This window comes from Lampetra fluviatilis, chromosome 5 (assembly GCF_964198595.1).
Source record: "Lampetra fluviatilis chromosome 5, kcLamFluv1.1, whole genome shotgun sequence".
Lineage (NCBI taxonomy): Eukaryota > Metazoa > Chordata > Hyperoartia > Petromyzontiformes > Petromyzontidae > Lampetra > Lampetra fluviatilis.
Window position 1 is genome coordinate 20,001,655 of NC_136279.1, and position 27,005 is coordinate 20,028,659.

Below are 27,005 nucleotides of genomic sequence, written 5' to 3' on the forward strand. Positions count from 1 at the left end.
GCCCGCCCGCCTGCTCGCTCACCACCGGCAATCCCGAGCCCTTGAACGGCGGCAATCTGGCGAAACGAGAATATTCTCAACCGCGATGTCGCCACAGTCGCACTATTCTTGAATTGTCCTTCAGCCTCCGCCGTATATATTTAAAACATTTTTTTTACCAACAAATCTTTGAAGCCACCGCCGTGGTGGGAAAAGCGGCTGACGGCTGCCGCCGCCGCCGCCGCCTGCCGGGATAGGCGCGCCCCAGGGCGGCCGAGCTTCTAGGCGAGGCGCGGTGTGCCCGACGCCTGGGCCTAGCGGCTCGACCTTGGGTCCGTGAAGTTGGCGTTCTTGAAGCACATCGCAGTCTGATTTCTGTTGAAAGGATTGGCGGTGGGGCTGAGGAGGTTGGGGCTGAGGAGGAGGGGGTTGGTTTTGGGAGAATTCCACGGAATCTACGTTGAACATGGGCGTGAGGAAAGACGTGAGGATCCTGCTGCTGGGAGAACGTGAGTTCATGAAATGTTGGCCAGAGTGGTCGATGGGGCCTTTTTGTGTTTGTTATGTCAGTGTCGTCTGACCTCTGCGTTTGGTTGAGTGTTTTAAAACGAACATATGTACTGCGTCTATCAAGGTAATTTTTTTACAAGTCCTCGTCCTTAATGCCCCACTCGTTTGTTGAGTTATGAGGTTAGAAAGCCGAGAGCGGCGTTTTTTGTGATGGAGAGTTGTATGGACGGAGCGGCGGTGTGACATTGATGCATTGAGGAGGTCGAAGGTGGCTTCCTAAATGACGCCAAGTCCCCAAAGAGTGATGGGTGAAGATGTTGACGAGTTTGAATGTGGAATCATTGTTGTTTGTCCTTCCTACGATCAGTACGGTGCGAAAGAAGGTCAACGTGCCTACATCGTTACCACCACCACTCTTGAGCGATTATTGACGAGGTTAAATTGGGGATTTCGTAATCATCACCGTTTCTTGTTGGGGAGTGGTGAAGATGTGTGATGAGATGATAGGTAGATTCACAGTTACATACCTGTACAATCCATACAGTTTATCCCGTATTCTTGTACAGGTAAATTTAGTTTTCAGGTCCATACGGCGTACATCCGTTTCAATAGGGAAATGTTTAGTTTTTGTCTATTTGTGTTTCCCCCTTGTGATGGGACTTTTTAGGATGAACGTTGAGATTTATAAGGGCAATAATGTCTGAATTGGTCTGTAATGAGTTGAGGGCACTGATAATGGGTTTTTGACAGGTTTGCGGTTATCCCATTGTGAGGAGAGGCTATTATTGGTGGATATCTTGTTGAGGAGTTGTCAAGATGTTTGACGGTTAGGTTGAAGATGAGTTAAAGTTGTGAGTTATGACAAGCAGTTCAATGATCTCAGTTTATTTGTTGAGGTGTGGTGAAGGTTAGTCCTAAGCTGACGAATGCTATACGTTGTGTTGCTTAGATGTCTAATCTGCATTTTGAAGAGTGATGAAATTTTATTTATTTTCGCCAGAATGTGGATTCCTAATCGTCTCGTTACATGGTGATGTTGGGTGATCGTTCAGGTTGGAGGTGAAGGTTTAATCCAGATTCTTTTTAGTAAAAAAATATCACGTTGGATGATGAATTTGTCAGGCAAATCGTCATTTACTAGTTCAGTAATCCCAGCTTCGTGTTGAATAGTGGTATTGAGAAGTGATTAATTGGATGAGGCTGTTGATCAGCCTGGCTTTTTGAACCAGCCTATAATATGTACAGAGTTATGACAAATCATCCAGGATACACCAGATCCCTTCCGTTCCCAGAAACTAAGTAGAATCGAGACCTTAAACCGTGCTTGGTTGGGCCGACCAACCCAACGTGTAACACGGGTTGTTGTTTGCTGCGGAGCTGAATGAGGACAGCAGAGAATAGTGCAGCAACATCTTTAGTTTTACCGACCTTCTCTGCTCCCACATCTATTTATCCTCGTCCTTCACCAACCCATATTGACCAGCACGGTGAAGTATGGCTCAATAACCCCCACAACCTGCAGAGGTGGGGAGGCCCTTGTAGATTAACAAAGAGGGGCTTGTGCTTGTTCATGTGCGTGTTTAGAGTGGTGAACCAACAAGGCTGAAAGCCCTGCTTCCCATTGAGGAGCGGCGATGTTGAGTGATGGTTAATTGATTGATAATGCTGGTGCCTTGAATGACTGAGAGTGTTGTACAGAGCTGGGATCACTCTTGTCGTACCAGGGTCGACACGAACGATGACACACGTGCACTTTGGGCTGTCCATGCGATGTCCGCTGTACTATCTCCGGTCGTGTTTCATTGTATGTACAGTATTTCAAACAAACTTGAGCCGGATAATGTCACACTGTTCGATATGCAGACTTCTCTTTACGGTGATATTGCAGTCGCCCACAGGGAGACAGCTTTGCAGTTAAGATCTAAATTTGGATGGTGATGTTGCCATACAATTACTTGCTCTTTTGAATTACGTCACAGCATCGTGAACCTTCATGTGATGACAGGTGAAACACGTTATTACAGTATGAAAAATGCCATTTGTTTGACCAGCAAACCCCGAGTCTCAAGACTATTTTTCAGATGGGACCTGCATTGGGACGGTTGAACAATTTCACAACATGTGTTTGGCATGTGGGAGGAATTCGGACTATCTCAAAGCTTCACCATAAATTTAAATTCAAGAATTGTTTTCTCTTACGCCAGATCTTGCCGCCTCCAAGCCTTTAGTGAGACTTTAGCCTCTGAACTCCTGCATTCATCTAAAGGATGACCACCCCCCTCTCTTCTAGCCAAAGGCCATTGCAGTATATTCCAGGCGTCAATGTGAGTTTGATCACCGTTATCTTATGTTCTGGTGGTACTGTACAAAGTTATTGTTGTCAGTTCCGTGGTTTTTATTTCTGTTTTCTGTCACCTTTCCGATTCCCTATGAACGCCTCGTCAAAACCGACCCCTGTGCACCGATGCCCCAGCCAAGGTGGGGAAGACCTCCTTGATTATGACCCTTGTCAGCGAGGAGTTCCCAGAAGAGGTGAGACCTCAATTGATGGGTGGGGTTTAATTGCCACCGCTTAAGCTCGCACAGTGCTTTGTTCAAGGTCATAAGATAAAACTTGTTGTTGTAGTTCACGTGATAAAACTTAAACTATTTATATGTCTCCTGTTACGTAACATTACTCATGTTACTGCCGCTAGGGTGAATCAACCAACTACGAAGTCTTTGTTAAACATGGGTACACATTTTTTGCATGTCGTTATGCTTAGGAGTTTATTATGTACTGCACAATGTACAGTAGTTGGTACTTTAATCGGATTTATTGGGTTACGATGCATCTGTGCTGTATTTTGTGGAATTTTTTACGACAATGCTACTCCAAGGAAAATAATGGATGAGCAATTTACGAACGACCTGATCTATGAACGTCCTCGGGTCTAACATTGTTTGAGACGAGGCTCTAAAGAAAGATGTCTCTGATGTGGACCAATCAGTTTCAAAGACAATGCACATACTGTCAGAACATGTTTTTTTGTTTGCATGTTCACCACAAGTATATGTGGTTAATGCAGACGTGATTCCTTGCAAAGGTTTCAGTTTGGTGTTTTAACATCTTAACACCTGTTTTATTGCCAGAAAGGGGAAAACCCTATTATCATGTTTTAACAGTGTACTGATATTTAGTGTGAATCATTTGGAGAGGTGAAATAGTTTGTAAATTAGTTATCGGTTAAAATGTTTATTTCAAAAAGAGTATGCAGATTTTCTCTAGTTGTAGAATGCAGTCTTCGGTTAATATGAGTTGCAAATTTCCAAGTACACACTGTGTGGCTGAAGTGGCCCATTCAGTACAGACCTCTGTCCAGGATCTATTATATTGGCTACTTTAGTGTTGACAAAGTCTACTTTATCTTGTGCAATACGAATAAGTGAAAACCGTAGAAATTCTAATGTGCTCGTTTATTAATTATGATAAAATATGTATCTTAGTGACTAGTCATATTTAATCATGACTTTAACTATATTCCTGTGGAGAGACTAATTTAGACCATAGAATGTGGAATTGCCAACACTGGCTCAGGACGGCCAATGGAGATGATTGCCATATAATGCTCTCTTAAGTATTGAGACAGTCCTTTGTGCAGTATGTGAATATTGGTTGCCATGAGTACGCACCGAGAGGTGGGTCAGTATCAAGGCTTAATTTCAGTTCGGTCTGTCTGGGTTGGTGACCCAGAATATATTTCTGCACCCAACACACCATATCCAGTTTCCATCTTGCTATGGCTGTGGCTACTAGTCCCGTGCCTACTCGACTTTACCAGCGATCTAGAAAATGTTTCACATGCCTACTCAGTTTACCCACGACCCCGAAAATATTCAGCTGGAAATTATGCCCTGGCTGGTGCTGTGTGTCGTACGTGATCACGTGTTGCGCAGGTGCCTCATCGAGCGGAGGAGATCACCATACCAGCAGACGTCACGCCGGAAAAGGTCCCTACGCACATTGTGGACTACTCGGGTATGACGTAGTGAATCGACGGAACGTTTTGCACACAGCAAAGAGAAAAAGGCTGAGGGACGGAAGATGAGAAGGCTGGAAAGGAAAAGTGGAAGATGGTGAAATATGAGGAAAGAATGGAATAGGAAACGGTGGAAAATGATGTGACAGGCAGAGAGGGAGTATGCGAGTGTGAGAGAGGGAGAGCATGTACTGTAACCTTGAAACAGAATCAATGTTTATTGTGCAGATTGATGATAGCGTCAATTAGTAAAATGGTGTTGGCCACAAATTGACACGCGTTTGACGCTTACTCTTTACAGACATCGAACAGACCGATGAAGAACTACAGGAGGAGATTCTCCGGGTGAGTGTATTTTTTTTAACTTGCAAGGGAAACCTGTATAAAGCCAGATTCAATATATACGTGCACATTGGCTGACACACTTGTCTTCTAGACCTGGGAAATAAGCTCACAAATGAAATGTGTCCTCCTGCTGCAAAGTCATTGAGTAGCCATCAAGCTGTTCCCATGTTTCCTGACACATTTCTATTACTTTCTATAAATATTTGTTCAATGTCGCACTCCCACACGTTAACTTGGAACGGGCGGGCAGTGCATTTATTAAACGGGGTGTGGCCAAAAACTGTACTGAATTACATCGTGCACACCGGGGGGTCACAGAGACCTCGCTAAGTTGTACACCGTAAAGTGCTGACAATTGTACCCATAGGCAGCAGAACAGGATTTTTTTTGTCACAGTTCCTTTTTTTCTATTTCAGCAAATTTTTGGTTAAATATAATCTGGTCAAGGGGGTTTCTTTAGTAAAACACAAAGAAATAACTAACCCCTTGGCTTCTGTGTCATCTATATTAGCATGTCCTAGTGGGATTTGTAAAAAAAAAAAAGTCAATTGTTGCTTTTATCACATACATTTCGAGGGTTAAAACATTTTTTACGTTTGTGAGCCTGCTGCTAAAAATGTTGTTGCTGTTTAATGAGCAAATCGCATTAAGTACTTTATTTAGGCAGATTAGACTCCAACTTACTGCTGCATTAATCCCACCAAGCTGTGGCCTTTTCCCAAGATTAAATAAAACATTGGCAAAGTGCTTCTTTTTAAACATGATATTGAACCGCTGGGTGAAATAACATTCTAGCAATGCAGACCGTAAATATGGAAGTGCTCGCTCCTCATCTGCCTTTGGCACAGGTTTATTTTTAGCAACTGAATTGAGTTGAATCTTGATTTGAAGCGTTCGTGACTGCAGGAATCCATACTCTTTTTGGCTCTTTCGGTAAAGTCACGTAGGTATTTTATTTTATTTTTCTACCTACGTGACTTTACCGAAAGAACCAAAGAGTATGAATTGAGTTGATTGCCTCTCTCCGCTTCTAGGCTCACGTGGTGTGCGTGGTCTATGCAGTGGACGACCAGGATTCCATTGAGAAGGTAAATGCCAGCTGTGGAAATTGTGCTAATAATATTGATGTATTATTATTATTAACTTGGTTAAACTGTGCTTCAACGAGATGTACGCCTGTTACCCTTACCATTTAGCCATGAGCTGCAAAATCCGTGAACATGTTTGCTTGCCTTTCTGGCACAAATCGTCCACTGAAAGCTCCATCATGTGAATACTCAACGTAAAATTAGAAAATTCTAAACAATGAGAAAAATACATGCATATTTACCTACTATGTATAGTTGTTTAAAATTTAAAAATAAAAGCAAGTTGTGGCTGTGAGTTAGTTGTTGTATGCAAGTGCAAAGAGACGCGTTGTTGAGTTGTAACTTGAATGTAGTGATGGAGTCGAGTGTGCATATTGCTTCAGGGAGGTTCTTCAAGAGGTGTGGTGCTGCAAATGAGAAAGATCTGTCCCCCCGTGGTTTTGTGTTTGGTTTATGGTGGTTGGAGGAACAAAGTGATCTGTTATCAATAAATAACGATGGTTCACTCACAACCAATTTCTTTGTCCCCAACAGAGTAAGGTTATATTTGTCTACGGCAACCGTATAATCATTGCACTGTTATGCATCTAAAATTAGTGTTTGCAATGGTAAAGTTAAAGAAACTTGAGCTGCCTCGAGAGTGGAAAGATGCCTGACTCAAGTGACTTCATAAGTAGTTGGGTGATGTGGACGTTTATTTTGAATCGAGGCAACGTTTATATTTAAACTAAACACTTTATTGTGTTATTTATATTCCATGGATAGGTATGCAGCTATTTGTCTGTTGTGTGTTGTGCGCATCAACGACAAAAATAGTTGCGATTCAGACTCTGTGGGGAATCTGCAGACCTTGGTTTCTTCCACAAGACTACTGAAAATATCTGTGTTGCAGATCACGAGCAAGTGGGTGCCGCTGATAATCGAAACCGTCGGCAAAGATGGAAGGTACCCACCACTGCATTAGGGCCACATCTTTATTGACTCTTCGTTGAGCCTTTATTTTTATAAAACCATGAACAGATTTAATCACCTTGCTATCCACTTTGAGGGCGCAACGTGAGATCGGGGCGATTTGCAATCGATAGGTTCCGAGTTCAAATCATCCCAAGCAGGCCGCTAAGATAATTACCAATTTGTAGGGAAGTCAACAAAATTCGTGCTATGGATAAACTGGTCCTTGGAAAAGGATTATGGAATTTCCACCACTGGCTCAGGACTGTAAACTTGTAGATGAGTGCAGCATCATTCTCGGTGAAGTGGAATTTTTTTTTACTTTTGTTGATTTTTTTTTAACTTGCAATTTTAGTGACTGGCCAATGTTTTGCTTTTTGTAGACTGCTCATGGGAGGTATGTCTCGTGTTGATGGGAGTTTTTCGCATTGCCTGATCCTGTTAACACAGTCGGAGGTTCATACTACAGGTCATGGGTCAGTGGGTGGTTTGTGATGGTGTTTCTGTTTTGGTGGTGCCAAGTGTTGGTAGTGTTTAAATGTTGGTAGGAGGTCAGTGTTATGGATGTGTGTTGGTGTGCATATGTTGGTTTGTGATGATGTTGATACATTGGTACAAGGTTTTTATGTGGAGGTATGATGAAGGTGCCACGTGCATGCAGGATACCCATAATCCTCGTGGGAAACAAGACTGACTTGGTGGAGCAGAGCTCAATGGAGGCCATTCTTCCCATCATGAACCAATACTCCGACATTGAAGCATGTGTGGAGGTACGGACCGCGCCATCCTTTACCTGGGTTCTTCAGCTGGTGGTCTGTGGGCCAGATGTGAACTAGGAAGGCTTTTAGATACAGATTAGTGAGATGAAAGAAAAGCAAACACGAACTAGAGGTGGGCGAGCTGGAGGCGTGATGTTAGTAGTTACATGTTTGAACGTTAAGACGTCACGACACCGCGTGATGCCATCATATCCGTACACGTAACATAAGACTTCATGTGGCTCACTACACGTGCATCAATCGCATGTGCACGAATCAATGTTTTCCCATCTGTCAAATTTGCATGTAATCGGTTCACATCTCCTGGCAGGCACTTAAGGCTTGACCAGTCACCACATGGTTGAAAAACAATAAATTCAATTTGAATAAAATCACATCTCTAAAGCTCGATTATCCATCGAATTGCAAGAAGAAGTGGTGAATTTTAAACTAATTTCTTTAAATAACTACTTTTTATGTTGAGTTTTTTGTCCTTTCCTCACACCTCCGATTAGCACGGTTGGCTATATACGGTGCGAAAGAAGTTCAACGTGCATACGTACACATACGTCACACCTCTTAATCGTGACGCCCTAGTCAAGTCGAGCACATGCGTTGACTGACAGCCGACCGACCGCCTGGCGCGTGTTGCAGTGTTCGGCACGGGTGCTGCGCAACATCTCGGAGGTTTTCTACTATGCTCAGAAGGCGGTGCTGCATCCCACGGGGCCCCTCTACTCGCCGGAGGAGAAACAGGTCCAGTTCCGCGCCCACTCAAATATCTGAGCTCCCCACACCCACAGATCTACGCTCTGCAACACTAGATGCGCATTTGCAGTCGAGATATAATAATTCATCATTCACAATCCTTTTCCAATTCACTGCTGGATGAAGGCTTCCTCACCCCGTGTCAGACATGGGAGCTATTTGACCATAATTCGTCGCACTGGTCGGTGTGGGTCGGTGAAAAATTGGTGCCCAGAATCGGTGAAGATATTATGTTAGACATCGCCGGGAATCAGTCTCATATTGCCAGGTTCAAAGGAGAGTGCACGAAAACCACTGAACTGCTGTTCCACAGTGCTACCAAATACCCCCACACAAATTGCACTCCCCTGTTATCCGCATAATATGTGAACACTGGGTGTTTTTTGTATTATTTTTCACTTTTTAAAGCACAGTTGTGGAAAATTCAATATAGGGGCCTCTTCTTTGATTTTCCATGGCAAGTTTATTGCATTTCATTTTTGGTTCGTTTAAATTTGTGGTTTCAGACTTTCGCCAATGATAGTCCATTTGTGCTATTGGAATCTTGGCTCAGATTGAAGGACATTTCAAGTTCAGATCCACCTACATACTGTCAGGCCAAACATGGTGTTGCTGAGCAAAACTGAAGTGACATCAGCTATCCTTTAGCAGTCTGTCTTAGTCTCCACACTGCTGCTTCTTCATATGAGCTCAAGAGTGAACAGTTTTCTTTGAGCTTACCCACCTCTTAAAACCAATGCCTGCAATGTGGTCAGTTATTTCTGATCTGGCACGGACCATAAACCCTTACCCTTGAGAACCAGGTTTAAATATCAAAATCTAACCCAGTCTCTCAGCGGTGCTGGTTGGGTGTTATTGGCACTGTCATTACACATCCAGCTATTCATTTGTATGCTCTCATTTTTTATCCCTTGTAGCCTGTGACCACTGCGACAAATCTGGCTTCTGCTCTTGCTGCCTCAATGCTTTGCCATCCCTAAGTTGCTATGGTCAATTGTTTGTTAACAAAGTTAAAAGTGTTTTGTTAGTTGCGATGGTTTGTGAATGATGTGTGTATGCATCTGCAGCTGAGGCCGGGGTGTGTGAAGGCTCTCACCCGAATCTTCAGGATCTCAGATCAGGACAACGATGGGCTGCTCAATGACACGGAGATCAACTACTTCCAGGTCAGAGGGCATTGCTGTGTCCAGCACATAGGTCAACACTTCAAATGAACTCCTTTAAATGACAGTTAGTAGTTGCACATTTAAAAGGCCGTTTCTTAATTTCTAAAAATGAGGTTAAAGACATTCCTTTGCCGGTTAAGAAAAGTGGGCTGGAGTAGGACGTCACTCGAAGGAACGATGGCGTTGGGGTCAAGACTAATGACAGAGTTGCAGCTACGGAGCAACGAAATCAGTTGGTATGTAGGTGCTCGGTGGATTGTTGTATCACTCGACCATGGGAGATGGTGTACACTTGGGTAATCCTTCATCTGGCAGTGGATTGATAATGGCTGATGATGATATGAATCAAGCGGTGATTCCTGGCTCACTTTGTGCTCTTCACTTGTGCTGCGTTACGCGCTTACAGAAAACCTGCTACAAGTCGCCCCTGGCTCCCCATACGCTGGAGGACGTCAAGAACGTGGTGAGGAAGAACACGACCAACGGCGTGCTGGCTGGCGCCCTCACCTTGGAAGGTGAGGCGTCCCCCGTTTGTTCTTAGCAATCGCTCACCAGCGCACCCCTCACCATCTAAACAATAACATTCCTTTATTGGTGCTCTCATTCAGCAAATGTTAAAAACGCCGCACCTTGTACCAGTTTGGTTCGTGTGTCTCTGCTTATGTGTTTATGTCTGTGTGTGTAAAGTCTATAAGCACTCCCAAATAACTACCTGAGTTTGATTTTAGGCCACAATATCTTGATTGTAGAATTGTTTCTGCGTATAGTTTTTGGCTTACACGAGGTAAAGTCAGTCATAAATGAGTGATTAATCAGCATTATGATTAAATTCAGCATGGAACCGGTGCTGGTGTGATCTCATTAATGCACCATAGTGACCTTAGTAATAGTTCAGATTCGGAATCTTTATTTATCCTGGTGGAATCTGATAAGCTATGAAGCTCTTTTTCACAGATGTCTAGTAGTTGTTTGCTACCAGCATGTTATGACTCATTTGGTCGAGCATCACGGATCCCAGTCGTTCGACCACGAGATCAGATCCCAGCCAGTCTACTGGGCCTCAATGTCATCATCACCATCGTCTTATGCAAACACTACTCCCCACCATAAAAATGATGCCTTTCATCGCTGGCTCAGGATCATCAATGATTATGAGCACCATCCAGCACTCATTCAAGCAAGAGACCAATTTTACTTTCGAACAGCACTTGCCCTAACAGTCTTATCGGAGCTACAAATAGAGGGGGGGGGACCGTTGTGTTTTTGTGCAGTTATTGCGAACGTGAATGATATTCACCGCTCCCTGCCTCTCGTGTCCGGTTCCGTGTCGCATGCTGCTCACCGCCAGGCTTCCTGTTCCTGCACACGCTGTTTGTGCAGCGCGGGCGGCACGAGACGACATGGACGGCGTTGCGCCGCTTCGGCTACGACGAGGGCCTGGATCTCACTGATGAGTACCTCTACCCGTCGTGAGTGGCCTGCTGAGCCCACTGCCACCGGGGTGCTGGGGTGGGAGGGGGGGGGCAGGGCGGGTGAGGGTGGCGCTGAAAGTCGCTTTTGCAGAAATCTCGTCGAAAATTGTTTATATTTAAGCCGAGGTCTTCAACCCAGATTTTATGGTGGGCTGCAACAAGAACGGGCATGTGCTGGTGGGCTACGTGACGTCATGTAATGTAATGTTTGCACATGTGACCATTAATCAGTGCATCTTGTTACCAGCTCTCTTTCCTGTTTATCTCGCTTCCGCCTCACTCATCTTAATTTCTCTATACTGTAGTTCGGCGTGCCATAACTCTCAGCAGGCAACTCCACGTGCCTTCTGGCCTAGGGGCTGCCTGTTGAAAAACCCTCGTTTAAAGACACAATCCAAGAAAAACCCTAACCACTCACTATTTAATTATGAACGAAAGCCTTGTGTCCTGGGATGTCCAACACAAGCGTTGTTAATTAGTAAAACAGTTTTAAGGCATGGCCAAGCACCATGCCATAGCATTATAGTGGCAAGACTGCAGTTATGTTGCGTTAAAATGGATGTCACATTGACGTCAAGGTGATTTAATCGTGTATGGTCTGGCGTCCTCTTTGACCTCCCGCAGGCTCAAGGTTCCTTCCGACTGCACGACCGAGCTCAACCACCACGCCTACAACTTTCTGCAGAGGATCTTTGAAAAGCATGACCTGGTACGAATGGCACTCCACTGCCTGCCTCCCACGTGGCCTCTGCGTATAGTCTGCATACGTGCGTGCCTATTGAATATCCATCGCTGGGGCAGGCTGTGCTGTGAGAGCGTGATTTACTCGCAGTTGCAAGTGCTGTGAGTTTGTCGATTGTGGGGGTCAACTCGGCCAATATTTCCACTATAGTTGATAAAATGCATCGTGCACACAGTTGAATTAAAGATATTTTAAAAGTGATTATTTTCTGTCGTTCGGTGGTAGACAGGTTGTTAGTGGATTGGAAACTGTCAATATTTTCTCGTTTAACTTCATGGTTTTTGTATTCATTTCCTGCCTGGTGTGTACATTGAAAGGACCGCGACGGGGCGCTGAGCCTGGAGGAGCTGAAGGAGCTGTTCGGAGTGTTTCCCTACATGCCCTGGGGGCCCGACGTCAATCACACGGTGCTCACCAACGAGCGAGGATGGATCACCCAGCAGGGATACCTGGCGCAGTGGACGTGAGTACCCGGCCCTCCTGGGGTCGGCCAATGAATCAATAAATTCGTTGATCGATCATCTCATTAAAAAAACGACAACAAGGATGGTGAGGGAGTCATTTTGCAGTATCAAGCACTGTACTATCAACCTGGTTTGCCCAAGTTTGATTGCTGCCTATGACTAACATCAGTGGCAAGTGCTATCTGAGCCAGTGCTGCGACCCCTCCCTTTTACACAACCCGCACTAACTATTGCATGGTCTCGCAAACACCCATAACCCAGAACGGTATGGAGAGGTCTTCATTCAGTAGTGGTTTGACCAAGGATTTTTTTTCCTGCAAAGAAGTTGAATCCACACCCTAACATGCACAGCTTTAGGATGCATGCGCTTGAGGTTACTGAACAAAGACCCTTCAAGTGTGACCTGCAAACACATTTAATGTCCACAACGCGCGTGATAATGCATTTCCCCGTTAGAGATGCATTTAGCATGAATTTTGTATGTCTTAAATGACTATTATACATTCATTACCCTCGGAGAATGTCAGGCAAAGGTTTCCAGCTTGTTTCTTATCAAATACAGATTTCCACAGGTAAACCTAGAGCAGAAGAGAATGCTTCATTGTGTACTTTCGACAGCAGCAACCTAATTAGAATACACAACTACATGCATTGGAAAACAGAATTACAAAACGTGGTGATTTGGTCGAGGCTAAGAGGCAGGGCTGGAAAAAGTGGGATCGGTATGACATTAGAGTTATCTCGTTCTGTCCTCCTTCCCTCGTCATCGCGTTGTTTCGCGTGCAGGCTCACGGCGTACCTAGACGTGCACCGATGCCTCGAGTACCTGGGACACTTGGGGTACCCGCTCCTCGCCGACCAGCCCTCCCAGGCCTCGGCAATCACAGGTGACACGACTCTTTACCGTCAACCACAATCCATCAACTTTTCTTAACATTTACAGTTAACACCTTAACCCTTCCTTGACCATTCATCCTCGGAACTTATCGATGAATTGTCACGATTCGGTTAAAGAATTGTTCCTTGGTTGTTTCGGTTTTATCGTTTATTTTTTAACGTTTCTCGATCTTTCTGCCTCGTTTGTACAATTTTGTCGTCTCCCTTAACATTAGCATCTTATTGACATATATTTTGCACGTGTAAATGATTATTTTTCACGCACATAACTTGTTGCAAATCGCAAGAAACTATTTTAATCGACGAGCCGATAAATCGTCACATCCCTAACTTACAGGTGACACTTCACCTGCGCCAACTCACACTCTTAGCGCTTACAACGTTAAACTCTACACGCCGCACTCTCATCCCTTAAACATCATGGCCATTAAGTAGGACCTTCGAAGTCAGGTGGTGTGGACTGTGTTGTGCTTGCGTGACCCTGACAAATTAGAGGCAGTGATGTGTTCGAAGTGTGTGGTGGTGGTGGCGGCCTCAGCACAATGTACGCATGTAGGTATGTTGAATTTCTTTCGCACCGTACGTAGCCAACCGTGCTAATCGGAGGTGCGCGGGGGGACGGACAACAAACTAAATACAAACGCAGTTCTCGAGAAATGAGGTTTCAATATACATTTGAAAGTGGATAGCTCCAGTGGCTTCCTGATATCGGAAGGAAGAGCGTTTCAGTCGGCCGCAGAAGCACGTCTGAGCGCGCGGTGCAGAGTATGTATGTTGAACTTTTTTTTGCACCGTACGTAGGCAGCCGTGCTTATCGGAGCAGTGACCGTCTTTGTTTGACTGTTAGCCAAAAGCCGCCACTGCGAGGGTGATCGGAGGTTGCGTTATGAATTCGCCGAGATGACCCGTCCGCCTTGTCGCGCTCGCACTGCAGTGACGCGAGACAAGAAGCTGGATCTGACGAAGAAGCAAACGCAGCGGAACGCGTTCCTGTGCAACGTTTTCGGCGTGCGAGGAGCTGGAAAGAGTGCGTTCCTGCAAGCCTTCCTGGGGAAGAACCTGTCCGTAAGTATTTGTAAACGTTTCACGATGATTTAAGTCGTAGGAATGTAAAGGAAACATTTAGTTTGGTCGTTTTTTTCACCGCGGAATTCTTCGTCTAATAATAGTCCCCCACTTGGCATGCAACGATCCACTAATTTATTGGTTAAATTTTTTTTTTTATGCTAGCGATACGTGCAATGAAGTGTGCCTGAAAGAATCTTTATTTGATATGTATGCGAATTATATGTCCATTAAGAATAGCGTAGCGAACAACATTTTACCAGAATGATAAACACGAGACGAAAAATTATCAATTCTTAAAATTAATCGTGACCCTGAGTTGTGACATGGTGTAGCTGTTTGTGTGAATCGCTGCAGGGCTTGTATGTATGTATGTTGAACTTCTTTCACACCACCGTACATAGCCAACCATGCAAATCAGAGGTACGGGAGAAGTACAGCAAAATCGAACAAAAAAAGCAGCTTAATCCCCATGCCCAGCTGAGCGGATCGTTGGGCACCATTCTTCTGCAATGGTAGTGCTGACCCAATGGGCAGAATGTCCATTTTTCTAAGGCGAGCGCCGCAGTCTCACATCACAGGACGATCACCGTTGGATGTCCCGCGTTAGCGTGCGCAAAAAACCCAGTCGGCGAATTCCGCCTTTGTCGTTCAGAGGCAGAAGCGCATCCGGGAGGAGCACCGGTCGCTGTACGCCATCAACGCCCTCTCCATCTACGGACACGACAAGTACCTGCTGGTGGGTGTGACTCGCTCAGCCTCGTTTCAATCGTCGTCTGTCTGCTGCCCCTTATTTTTCCGCAATGATGGGGCGTGATGATATCATCGGTTGCTTTTCATCTTCTTTCACGTGGTTGATGTAGATGCAGAGCAATGGCTACAATTTCACATTCGGGTGGTCAAGCGAGATAACCGCGTTAGGAGCAGCGGAGTGTATCACTGTAATGTCTCCTTCGTATTTTTGGATCGGGCATTGCGATATTGTTTGGTCTGTTCCAGATGACCACAGTCGCAGACTGGAGAGTTTTTTTAATCTTCCTTTTGTGCATCAGGTATCTGCATCTGCCATGGTTTGTGCGGATGCAATTTAGGGTGGACCATGTGCTTTGTGGAAGATCAAATCCAGGGATCTTCTGCTTTTCATAAACTGCCCGTGAAACGTTGACAACAAACCCGAACTCAATTTCTATCAAATTTGGCATTTTAATTAAACCAAAGTCGATTTAAAGAAATCCGTAGTAAATGCTATTGATGCCACCATATCTTATCATCACTTGCTTCTGCTCGGTGTCGTAAAAGCGATAGCCAATTGGCAAGGTCAGCAAAACAAGATAAATATATTTGACTTGGTCCTATATCTTCCTGTCTACTCATACGGTCTGTCTCCTTGTCTGGCTGTGCCATCTCTCTTTCTACCTCTCTGTTCCTGTTTGCCCATTCCCCTATCTGACCAGAGGGGAATGGGCGGCATGGTGGCAAGATGTTAACTACCTCGCCCGGTATACAGGAGGTCGTGGGTTTGTTCCCGACCCTGACGCCTGTATATTTGGATCAATACGTAGGCTTTCGCGACCAATATCATCAATAATCGAGGTTTTTTGGGTTAGATCGCTATCGAACCCATTTGTCTCCTTGGAAGCGTGGATTTTTTGCCGAGTCTTCCAGTTTTTCCCTCCACATTTTAGAATCAATGTGCGTTTAGAGTGTTTGGCTGCTATAAATTTACACGCGAGAAACCACTAAGTTGAACTATCATTTGTGGTCAGGTCGCATTCTGAAAAGAGCTATATAGTTCAGTGGGCCTTACCTTGCAAATGAAAAATAGTTTCAATAGATTAGTTTTAGTTATCTGCCTGTGCGCCCCGTCTCAATGTCATCCTGTGCTCTGTCCCGTGCTTCCTGCCGCCGCCGCTCAGATGCATGAAATCGACACGGACTCGGAGTTCCTGGCATCGGGCGACGTGCGCTGCGATGTCGCCTGCCTCCTCTACAATGTGGACGACCCCCACTCCTTCGAGTACTGTGCTCGCATCTTCAAGGTTGCCCGCACCGCATGAGCCGTGTCAGCCAGCGACGTGGCCGAGCGTGTTTTCCTGTTCGCCGCTTGTTGCAGAGGTTTCGTGGTTAAGAGGCCTAGCGGGCCTGTGCCCCTGGTTGATGCACTGCGGGTGTGTTTAGTTTAGATACACCGCCACCTGCTTCGCGGTGGACGAGAAAAAGATCCCGCGACGTTCATCAAAGAGGCGACTAGTGTGCGCGGGCGCCACCGTCCACAAATTTGCCAAATTTGGAAGTTTACTCCAAAATTACTTTATCTAGGTAGCAAAAAAACCGTGTCAGAATCAGAATATTTATTAACGCTGGAGGATAACTATGAGCTATAAAACAGTTTTTAACGGATGTCCGGTCACATTGCCCCCCTACTGGCAAACTATACTTGTCTGTGAAACTTAACGCCTTTATGATATCCTTGCGTTATAAGAACGGCACAAATACCAGATGTACCAAATTTAAATGAGTAAACCAGAACGCCACTTTCGTCTGACGCTTTTGACGATGCGTTCAGTGAAACTGTGCTCATCTTAAACGTCTCCGTTAAGCTCAATTTGGGAATCTGTTAACATTGTGGTGAATGTAGCGCCTCTCTTGGCTACCGGGATCCCTTGATCCCATAACGTAGAGCATACAGACTGCGAAAACACTCCTTATAACGCTCCCCATTTAATGAATGCCATCGTGAGCATAAAAATGTAATTTAAATCCGATGAAGCGATTCACCTTTCTGTTCCTACTGTTTGGCACTTGCCTTCCGACTCAGCTCGCACGCTCACCGCCTTCTTCCTCACCTGCCCGTACGCACACGCACACACACCCACACGCACTCACACACCCACCGTGGTCAGCAACACTTCCTGGACAGCCGCGTGCCGTGCGTGGTGGTGGCTACAAAGTCGGACCTCGGCGCCGTCAAGCAGCTGCACGGGCTGAGCCCCACCGAGTTCTGCCGCAAGCACCGGCTGCCCCTGCCGGCGCCCTTCACGCCCGGTGTCGGTGACGCCGAAACACCGTGCCGCGACATCTTCCTCAAGCTGCTCACGGTCGCCATCTATCCGTGCGTAGCGTCTGGCTAGCTTGTTGGCACCGTGACCCTGTGGGGGGGAAAGGGGAGGGGGAGTTGGAGGGTGGAAGTGTGGCTTGACAGCACTTTAATTAGCATGTTTGGCCACGCTGGGTGCGAAAGAAGTTCAACATATGTACATACAGCACTGGTGAGGCAGCGAAGGTTGGTGGGTCTTGCAAATGTTGGGAAGTTCCCTTACTGTGGGCGTCATGAGAATGTGGTATGGAAAATGTGCGGACTAATATTATCTGTCCATTCTCTACGGGAGACAGTGTCACTCCCCTCACTTGTGTGGGTTTCCTCCGGGTGCTTCAGTTTTTTTGCCGCATGTAAACACTCATTAATTGGCTGATAACACCTTAATATGTAGAGGGTCGCAGAGCTTTGGGGTAGGGAGGTGGGGAGGAAATGGCGCGCCGGCTCACTACCTCTCGGTGGCTGCTCGTGTCTCTGAGTCATTTACTCAATTCGAGAGCGAGCGAATACCGTGCGCGTTACAAATTGGTGCAGCGGGGGTCTGTGGTCCTGGTGTTTTGGTGGTTATTTTTTAAAAAATCACGTTTGCTAGGTGAACATTATTCATTGCTATTAACGTTGATCATGAGTGTGTGAACTGTCCACTAGTGGGGAGACATGAGAAGCCTAACATACTTACGTTTTTATTGTATTAAGTTTTTATTGTAACAAGAACGCATGCCCGTTTCAACACTCCAACATACTTATTTATAATTCATTAACGTGTTGATAAACACTGTTATAAACAAAACTGCAAAGGTACTTTTTTTTCCTGTGAAGGAATTGAAGATGGTAAATATCGTACGCTATGTACGGTTTGGTTATGTTGGTAATGTTGAACGATTCTCTAAGTCGATGCCCCTAGGCCTTTAATGCAAAGGCGGTGACGTGGTGGCGAGATGTTATCTTCCTCACCTGGTACGCAGGAGGTCGTGGGTTCGATCCCGACCCTGACTCCTGTATATTTAGAGTTCGCATGTTCTCCCCGTGGTCACGTGTATTTTTCTGCAGGTCCTCTTGTTTTTCTCTCCACATTGAGAAAATTGCAATTGGATTATTTGGCTGCGACTATAAATTCCCACATTTGATAAGCTACATCGATGAGCTATCACGTGGGGCCAGGTCTCCTCTGAAAAAGAGCTCATCGCTCAGTGGGCTTCTTGTGTTTATTTAGTTCACTTATTTGAGTGTGAGAAAACAGTGGGAACTCGAGTAAAGTCAGTAGGTGACAGGTGACAAGTTACTGTACTGTGTGAGGAGAGAAAAATCGCTGTCGTGTAATGTAGCAACTGCACCGTTAAAGTGAGAGCAGACGGCCAAGAGTGAACACAGAGTAATACAATCCGGAGCGAGAATCTTGCGAACAGCAGCCGTGATCGTAGTTGTAGCAGAGAGAGACGGAGAATATGGATGAACGCTGGGATAGTGGCTTCAGTGAGTTAGTAAATAGTTGTCCACTCGATAGACAGCTGTACACAGGAATCCGTCTGACTGACCCGGGAATGTTTGTGGAGCTCCATCAAACATTTAACAAAAGTCCAGATCTGACATCACGATTCCGAATTTCGTCTTCAAACGTGCGTCAATGGGTGGTGTGGTGTTTGGGGAAAGCACTGCGATGTGGTGTTGATGACCCAGGTTTTGAGTTGTGACCATGCTGCATAAGACAAGTGGCCGTTTGGTATCTGAACATGGTGTGGGTCACCATCACCCCTGGGTGGTGCAGCGGTGCGTCAGGATGAACCGAATTTGCCCCGACACACCACAAGGTTAATCAACGGTCTCTTGCCTTTTTTAAAACTTACTTTCTTACTTCCTGTGATTCCGTAAAGCGGTCGTGCGTTCCTTATCAATGTTTTTACTGTTTTGCTTTGGTTAAAACTGGGTGTTCATGTTTTCATGGTTCTGGATCAGAACGACACTTGGTTTAACACCTTGACTGCTGCCCAAGAATTTCGACATTTTCCCTGAAGCCAACAACTTTTTCCTCCTCTTTTCTGTGTGGGAGCGCGTGCATTTTTGTCTTTTGGTTTTGTCGTTGTGTCTTCCTGCAGCCACTCCCAGTTAGACTGCCTGTGTAACTGCAACAAGTGTACACTCTGCGTGTGTCAAAACCTGCTGGGCTCAGCCCTGCTGCGAGGCCTCCGAAGCCGCCTCCTCGCCTCCCTGCGCTCCAGGTCCTCCCTGCACCTGCCCGCTCTACTCGCCCTTCTCTCGCTCTCCCTCCTCCTCCACGCGCACGCACGGCCGCTGCGTCCGTAACTCTGCTGCCCTCCTTCTTCTCGTGCCCCCCCCCTTCACCCAACCAAATCTTCGCGGTCGCCCCTCACGAAGTAATTAGGCCGTGTGCGCAATTGAGCGATTAAAACTAAACTATTTCAACAAAAACTTTTTATTTTACCAGGAAAGGCCCACTGAGCGATATGGCTCTTTTTCAGAAGTGACCTGGCCACAATTTTATAGCGCAACGAAGTGGCTTATCACGTGGGAATTTAGCGCGGCCAAATATTCTAAACGCATTTACATAAACGAGGAGGGACAAACTGGAGGGCCCAGAGAAGCATGCAAACTCCATATATACATGTGTTGGGGTCGGGATCGAACCCACGATCTGTATACCAGGCGAGGTCGTTATCATCTTGCCACCGTAGTGCCTTAAACTCGAATCTTTGTGTCACGATAGATGTATTGAACGATAGGTTGTGTGAATCGATATTTTTAGTGGTGCATGAAATGCATATGCAAGTTACATGCTACTATACCTATTGGCTATTAAGATGAACACGACAGAGAGAGACTGACGGTGCAAGTGAGATTTAAAAATAAATGTTATTGAATAGAATTGTGACCGTCAAAGTTTAACAATTCGTGTATCATCGGCGAGTGAGGTGCTGAATTGTTACATGCCTTGGAGGGACATAACGTCGCCTTGGTTAAAATAGAATGTTATGCTCGCTTTACGTGTACTGAATTATCCACGTAAAAATCGATGGTTTCCAATTCACATCCTGTATGTTTGTGGTTTTTCCACAACTATAGAATTAGATTGATACTACTATTGCGCTGTAGATTCATACCACTGCACACACAATATTTATACTGCTATATATTCCACATATTTAGCAAGAGAAAACATTTGTTATTTTTGAGAATTGCATTGTGAATCTGATTTGTGACAATTCGTAGAATTGTGGAGGGGTGCAGCGTTACATCCCTAACTTCTCATCACTGCCTCTTATCTCAATTTCTCATCAGCATCCTTGTCCCATTTTCTTCTTAATCTCACACTCTGTGATTATTATCGAGTTCTGTTTATCTGACGATGTCATTCATCGCTTCCGTAGTGTGTCCTCTATCAAATTCCTGCTCAAATGTAGTCAAGAAGAATCACGTGACAGTCGATCTCTATAATGCCTCTATAATACTTTTAACACTTTAATTGTTTTTCTGTTAACCCATTCCCCACCCTCCCCCCACTCTAAACCTCTCGGATATTCCACTGAGCCTCATTTATATCTGCCAAACATTCAATGGCCTGCCCATATTGGTGATGACGTTGCTGGGACGCGGATGTGAAAAAATACTTCTGTGGCGAACGTGGGATACGGTGATCACAAGCGAGAGCGCTCTCGCTCAGCCGTGCAAACGGCTGTAAATGTGGAGTGAGTGTGTCGACCACGTTGCTCAGGGGACCGATGGCCTCATTGGAGCACTGAGACCGAACCTGAAGTCTGGGTTCTTCAAATCCAGCTCTCAATTATTGCTAATGCAACTTGTTGCATCGAGCGAGTTTGATGGTTCCAGCGTGGTCACCCAACTCTGCATGTTTTTTTTTAACGTAAGCCTATTCTGGAGTACACTGGGAGTACACTGGGAGTGGAATAGTGTAAACAGGAAGGCTTCTTCGCAATTCTGGCTGATCGACTGATGAAGCTGGTTGTTGTAATCACCAGCGAAACGTCGTACTCGATATGTAAATGTTCTGGGTTTACTCTCCAACACACCGGTATGCTGAAGTAGTAACTAATTGGCACATTTTGTTTATGTCACAACTTACTAATTAACTGTGTCAGGTGGTGGCGGATTTAACGACACGTTTATATTTACGCAATCTAACCTAAACAACCTTTATTATCGTTTCATGGTGTATCTTCCGTGTCCATTGAGCAATACGACAAAGTGAGTTCATGTGCATGATTACGTCACTGCACATAGATCTGTGTTTATGTATGAATGCTTAAAGTTTGTGGAAACCAAAATAAGATAAAGGTAGAAACAAAACAGGCAACAGTTACTCTGCAGTTGTGTTAAATTGGTCCGATGTTTGTTAGATTTCTCCACTTTGACCACTTTATAAACATGGTTGCTATCCCCTATCTGCCACTGTTTATTCTTTTCTTTGCCCTTTGTGTCCCCTCTCCTCCGTGTGTCATCAGGCCACTCGTCTCTGCGCATTTCCTCTGGGTTGCTCTCTGCCTCTTTCTGTTGCACATCGCTTCGCTCTGTCGTTAAGTGCGAACCGCGCAGAAACCCTCAACGGATGTTCTTTCCTCCCCATTCCCCGCGCCCTCCATCGTCGCTGACCCGACGGGCGGCAGGTGTTACGCGTGGAAGGATTTTGGTTCTTATCGGACCGTAGACTGGTGGCTGTAGATCTTCTGCGGATCAATAGATGGACGTAGCTCTGGTTTGTCACGAGGGTTGAGCGTCGTGCATTTTTTTCTCGAACACGGCGAGTTCTCTGTCAATGCTTGGTCATTATCTGTGGATGAACCCTTTTTTTCCACCTGTAAAGCTTACCACATGTTGCCTGGAGCCAGCTTAATGTTGCTTGGCAACCTATGGACTTGAGCAACCAATGTTATTTTCACACACCGGGCAAAAACCTCATTGAAATTAATTGGCCATGTGCATTGATAGGAAAATTATATGCCAACGATGATTACAACGTTTTGACCTGGTTGCTGAGGGCCATAAGGCAGCAGAAGGCAGCAGAATCTACTTAAGAGTTGTTGGAAATATTAACAACACTTGTTGACAGAGCTGTGGTTCCAGTCTCCGTGCTCTGTGATCTGAACGCAGCCCGGCCCATCAACAACAAGATGACCATATTAATTTGCAATTGACTTGAATACAAATGTCACATTCAATGAATGAAAACCCCCATCATGTTACAATAAAATCGTTGATTAACACTGAGGGCTAAATTAAGGCATGCCACTGTTTGGGGAGAGACCGGGCTTATCGTGTTATCGGAATCACCTTTGTGGGTTGCTGGACCTTTCCAAACCCACCCCTTGGCCACCGCCTCTCCCGTACCTACCCTGACCCCCTACCTTGCCCCTTGCCCCTCGCCCCTCCCCAAACTAAAACGCCCGAGCTGACCCGGTCGTCTCGCCGTGTGGTGCGCGCCGTCACGCCGCCAAGGTTGTGGGATTGTCTGGAGGAGCTGGGAGTGATAGTCCTGTCCAGCGGGGAGCGGCGAGGCCCCCCGCACCAGGTGCACGCTGTCGCGCTAGGCGAAGGGAGCGCCTTCTTGGGAGTGTCACTCCCTCGAAGGTAACCCTCGCCCCCCCCGTTCGTCAACCCTCCCCCCCCCCAAGCCTCACCTTTCACCCCAACCACAGCCCATTTCCTCACTTCTCTTCTCCTACACCCCCACCCCCGATCACACCGCCTGCCACATTGTCTAGGGCACGGCAAGGGGGGTTGGTGTCTCTTGAGCACGTTTTTCAGTTGGATGATCACTGAATGAATTAATTGGGTTGACATTTAACTGCTGCTGCAGACTAATCACTGGATCCACTGTGTGCGTGCAGAGAGGTGGGATAGTGGTAGAGGTCTCGGTGATCTGGGCTCAATTACTTGCCATAATTCTCAACCTGAACTTTGCTCGGTTGGCCTTAGATTGACTCCGCTTTACGTGAGTACCTCGAATTATGGTGGTATGGTGACCTCCCGTATGCCAAACATTCATGAACGAAATTGATCAAACATCCAGAGTCTTGAGGCTTTCCTGGCCAAATAAAGGGCATTGCTTATGATTGTTGTTCCTGTTTAACTATGATAGACAAAGACCGTGGTGTTGGTGCTACTATCTCTTCAATCCATGCTAGGATAAACATGCTCACGAAGAACAGTTGTCCTGGTAGTCTAAACAGCTAAAGAGGCATATTTTTACATTTAAAGAGAGTGCCAGGCATTATCAATGAGACGCTTGCAGCTTTTGTGTGTGCTTGCACTTTAATGTTTCACCGTTTTTCACGTTTTCTGCTTTGCACTTTGATGTTCCACCGTTTTCCGCTTTGTTTTCTTGCTTGCGTTGCCGCTTCTTATTTAATGTCTGTGAGGTTTGTTAAAGTTATTTTTTATATTATTGGAAATAACAGTCTGTTGTTGCTCAGCTAAATTTATTGAGCACGTGTGTGTGTGTGTGCAGGGTTGGACTAACTAATAATGAGTCTGTGGACAGTTAGAAGGGTACTTTAACTATTAGGCCCCATCCATGTGGAGGTCCTGCTCTGCATTTTGTGTCAAGCATCAGACCCTTCCTGTGCTGAAGCCTCCCCAGTGTCTTTGTGTTTCCGTACATTTGGAAGCAAGCAATAAGTCGCATCCCAGTCACTCGTGATTCTCCAAAAAATTGGTTCTGCACTTAATTTGTCTATATTCCACCTGGTGGCAGCACGGATTGGAAAGTGTTGTAGCCGAAGCTGTTTAACAAAGGTCACTTGGAATAGATCTCATAGGTAGCTCTTTGGTATCCACTTCCCCGGGCCATTTTCTTAACAGAAAATGTTGCTCTGCTCAGGGATAGATAAGACGAGATTAAAGTAAGCAAAATATATAGCCAGAATTAGCTACTCTGTTTTATGGTCTGCCTTGTGTCCTGGTTTCTGGCCCAGCACAGCAATGGTCTGCTTGCAACTAGTCATGGAAAAAGGTCACGCCCATAAGCTAATCTATGGGCATGCCCATAAGCTAATCTGTGGGCGTGCACATCTGGATGCCTGTTTGTGACGCAGGCATTGGCGGGAGTGCGAGGCGCGGGGCTCGTCCGTGTGGCTTCGCGCCAGCATCGGGGCCGCCATGATCGCGCTGCTCGGCCTGGGTGTTTACCGCGCGCTCGTGCGGACACAGCGGTGACCAGCGAGTGCCGTGAACACCGCCGGGCCCCCCCCCCCCTCCACCACACCCCCATCACCGTGGACCCACTGCGGTCGTAGTTCCGCGAGACACGACCAGAGGCACCTTGGAGGGAGTCTGGACGTGCATCGCCCCATGTCCTGGAGTCCTCGTAACCGACGTTACTACACTTACGCTGATGGGAAGTGGGGAGGGGGGGATGCACAAAACGACCCCCAGCATGAGTGCGACGACGACGACGACAACGACGACAACAGCAAGAAGTGCCTGTGCTTCACGAACCCATCGAGAGAGCGGTGTCCAAGGGAACAAGCGTAGCTCAGTGGCCCTCTTGGTAAAGTTGGTCACCGTTGTCGGCGGGTAATGGAAGTTTAAACGACCTAATAGGTTTTCTTTATTGCCTGACGTGCTCGTCCCCATCGATTTGTATATTCAGTGATGAGCACGGGGACTTGAGAAAATGCCAAGAGGTTTGGAAGTGGTCTGACCTACAAGGTGCATGGCTGAATGTTGCCCATATCGCACAGGAAATCCGTAAAGAGTGAGCGCCTCGATTGTTGAACCCTCTGGTGTCAAGCGAACGAGCATGATAAATGAACTTAAAACGAATGTTACATTTTTCTTCCGTACATTTTGATTTTAAACATTACTCTGGAATCCCTTGTGTTATTTTTGTTGTAAAATGCATTTCTCTATTTTGCCATAAGTGGTCTCTCCTCACTTGATGTGGCATATATTGCACTGTACTGGAAGTGCTTTAAGACATCGTTACTGATTATGCTTTTTAGTGACGCCACACCGTGAAAAATGAAACGTCCCTCGACTCGAGTAGCTTACGATTATATCATGTTGTGTTCGAGGAACATGTCTGTGTGCTTTTAGAACGACGAAGGCTTCCATTGGAGAGCTGCGATGAAGACATGATGAAGACAGATGCTGCAGGCAGTCAGGCAGGCGGTTGCTAGCAGTGGAGAATTGTTTACGTTTGCTGGTAGTGCACTAATGGTCAAAGCATATTTTATTTGAAGATGCCAAAGTCACTTTTTAAGCTATTTATGTTCACAACAGGGGAGTGCATTTCTTCAAATAACTTTAAAACCACACCACTGATGGGAGGTTGATTTGTGTTTGCGTGCCAGAAAATTGTAATTGGCATGGGTGAAAATAATAATCGGGTTGCTTGGCACATAATAATTTTTAGTTTAGCATTTTCTTCACTTGAAAGGAATAGTCTTTAACAGCAATAATCCACCTGATACCTCAGCACACCAGTGTTGTCTCATTGTGTACACAGGGCACCACTGAGAAGAGGGGTGGTTCTGTCAGGTACTGCGCAGCTTTACCCCGCTACAGAGTCGCGCAGGGCGATTTGGAAGTATGGCAAAACCACAACTAAGATGAAATCGAGGCTGGAATTGAGGGTAAATGTGCTTTGTCAAAGCGTTGGGCTCCACGGAGTACCGATTTGACAATTGCTGAGTGAGCGATTCATTCTTGAGTTTGAGCAGCTGATGCGCTCTCTCTTGCTTGCCATGCTCACGTGTTTGGCCAAAATATGATAATTGTGAGTGCAATGGCCCATCCTACGGTCGGCCACGATAATTTATTTTGAATACAAACGATGTCCTACATTGTAATGTTTGGTGTGTTGGCCGAGCAAAGCAACTAAATATCGAGTAACTTCATTTTACTCAGCCGCAGGTGATTTATTTGAAACACTAATCACGTGTATTTATACATTTTTTTTCAACCAACTATACACCGCTTCTGTTTTACGCTCACATTTCACAACCAGATACACCTTGGAAAGAGTGAGAGGTTGAGGCCATGCCAGGCATGTAGATATATATATCGGTGGTGGCTGTAAAATATTATCGGTAGCGCTATCGGATCGCACTCGCAAAGGTGCGAGTTCAAATTCTGGTTGGAGCTTGGCTCGGCCCATCATTATCCATCCAGGGTCGATGAAAAGAGTACCACTGTGGGGAGTTCAACAGTGGTTGTCCTATGGATAGACTCGCCCCCACCATAGGAACGTGGAATTCCCACCACTGACTCAGGGCTGTAAATGAGAGGTGAGCACCACCTCAGTGCTCATTTGAGCAAGAATCACTTTGACTTTGATCACTGGTGACTGTCAAATATCTACCTACAAATTTAAGTCCAGTGTTTGGTCTTTTTATGTTGAAGGGTGTTCTAATTACTTCACAGTTAGTTGTGGACTTCCCACACAAGCGTGACGCACATTTTTCATTTTATATTTCTCTGCGAAGAAAAAAAAAGTTTCACCTCAGTAATGTATCTGCATTTATTTGAGTATTTCTTGAAATATGTATGCTGTAAGATATTCTCACATATTTTGGTGTGTATTGTTTTTGTCTGGAAAACCGTCACAACACATCAATAAAAATATATATGTAAACAAATCAATAGTAGATATTTTTTTCATTTTTTGTTCGTACATCTTTTTTTATCCAGGACAAAGAGCACTATAACGAA

General features: G+C 45.6%; 1 protein-coding gene across 4 annotated transcripts; it reads left to right on the forward strand.

Moving 5' to 3' along the window:
• On the forward strand, nt 1-26,920 carry LOC144932740 (mitochondrial Rho GTPase 1-like). 4 transcript variants are annotated; one of them, XM_078857139.1, is made up of 21 exons: nt 1-488; nt 2,963-3,021; nt 4,426-4,507; nt 4,810-4,853; nt 5,888-5,941; nt 6,834-6,886; nt 7,554-7,662; nt 8,305-8,406; nt 9,486-9,584; nt 9,991-10,099; nt 10,933-11,053; nt 11,681-11,765; nt 12,116-12,261; nt 13,049-13,149; nt 14,094-14,224; nt 14,880-14,963; nt 16,141-16,263; nt 17,128-17,336; nt 19,415-19,537; nt 22,788-22,919; nt 24,386-26,920. In XM_078857139.1, the coding sequence occupies exons 1-21, from the start codon at nt 446-448 to the stop codon at nt 24,504-24,506; spliced, it is 2,130 nt and encodes a 709-aa protein (XP_078713265.1). In that variant the 5' UTR covers nt 1-445; the 3' UTR covers nt 24,507-26,920. The 4 variants fall into 4 exon arrangements, with proteins under 4 accessions (XP_078713265.1, XP_078713262.1, XP_078713263.1 ...); XM_078857136.1 differs by lacking the exon at nt 22,788-22,919; XM_078857137.1 differs by lacking the exon at nt 22,788-22,919 and having other exon boundaries at nt 25,389-26,919.
• The last annotated feature ends 85 nt before the right edge of the window (nt 26,921-27,005 follow it).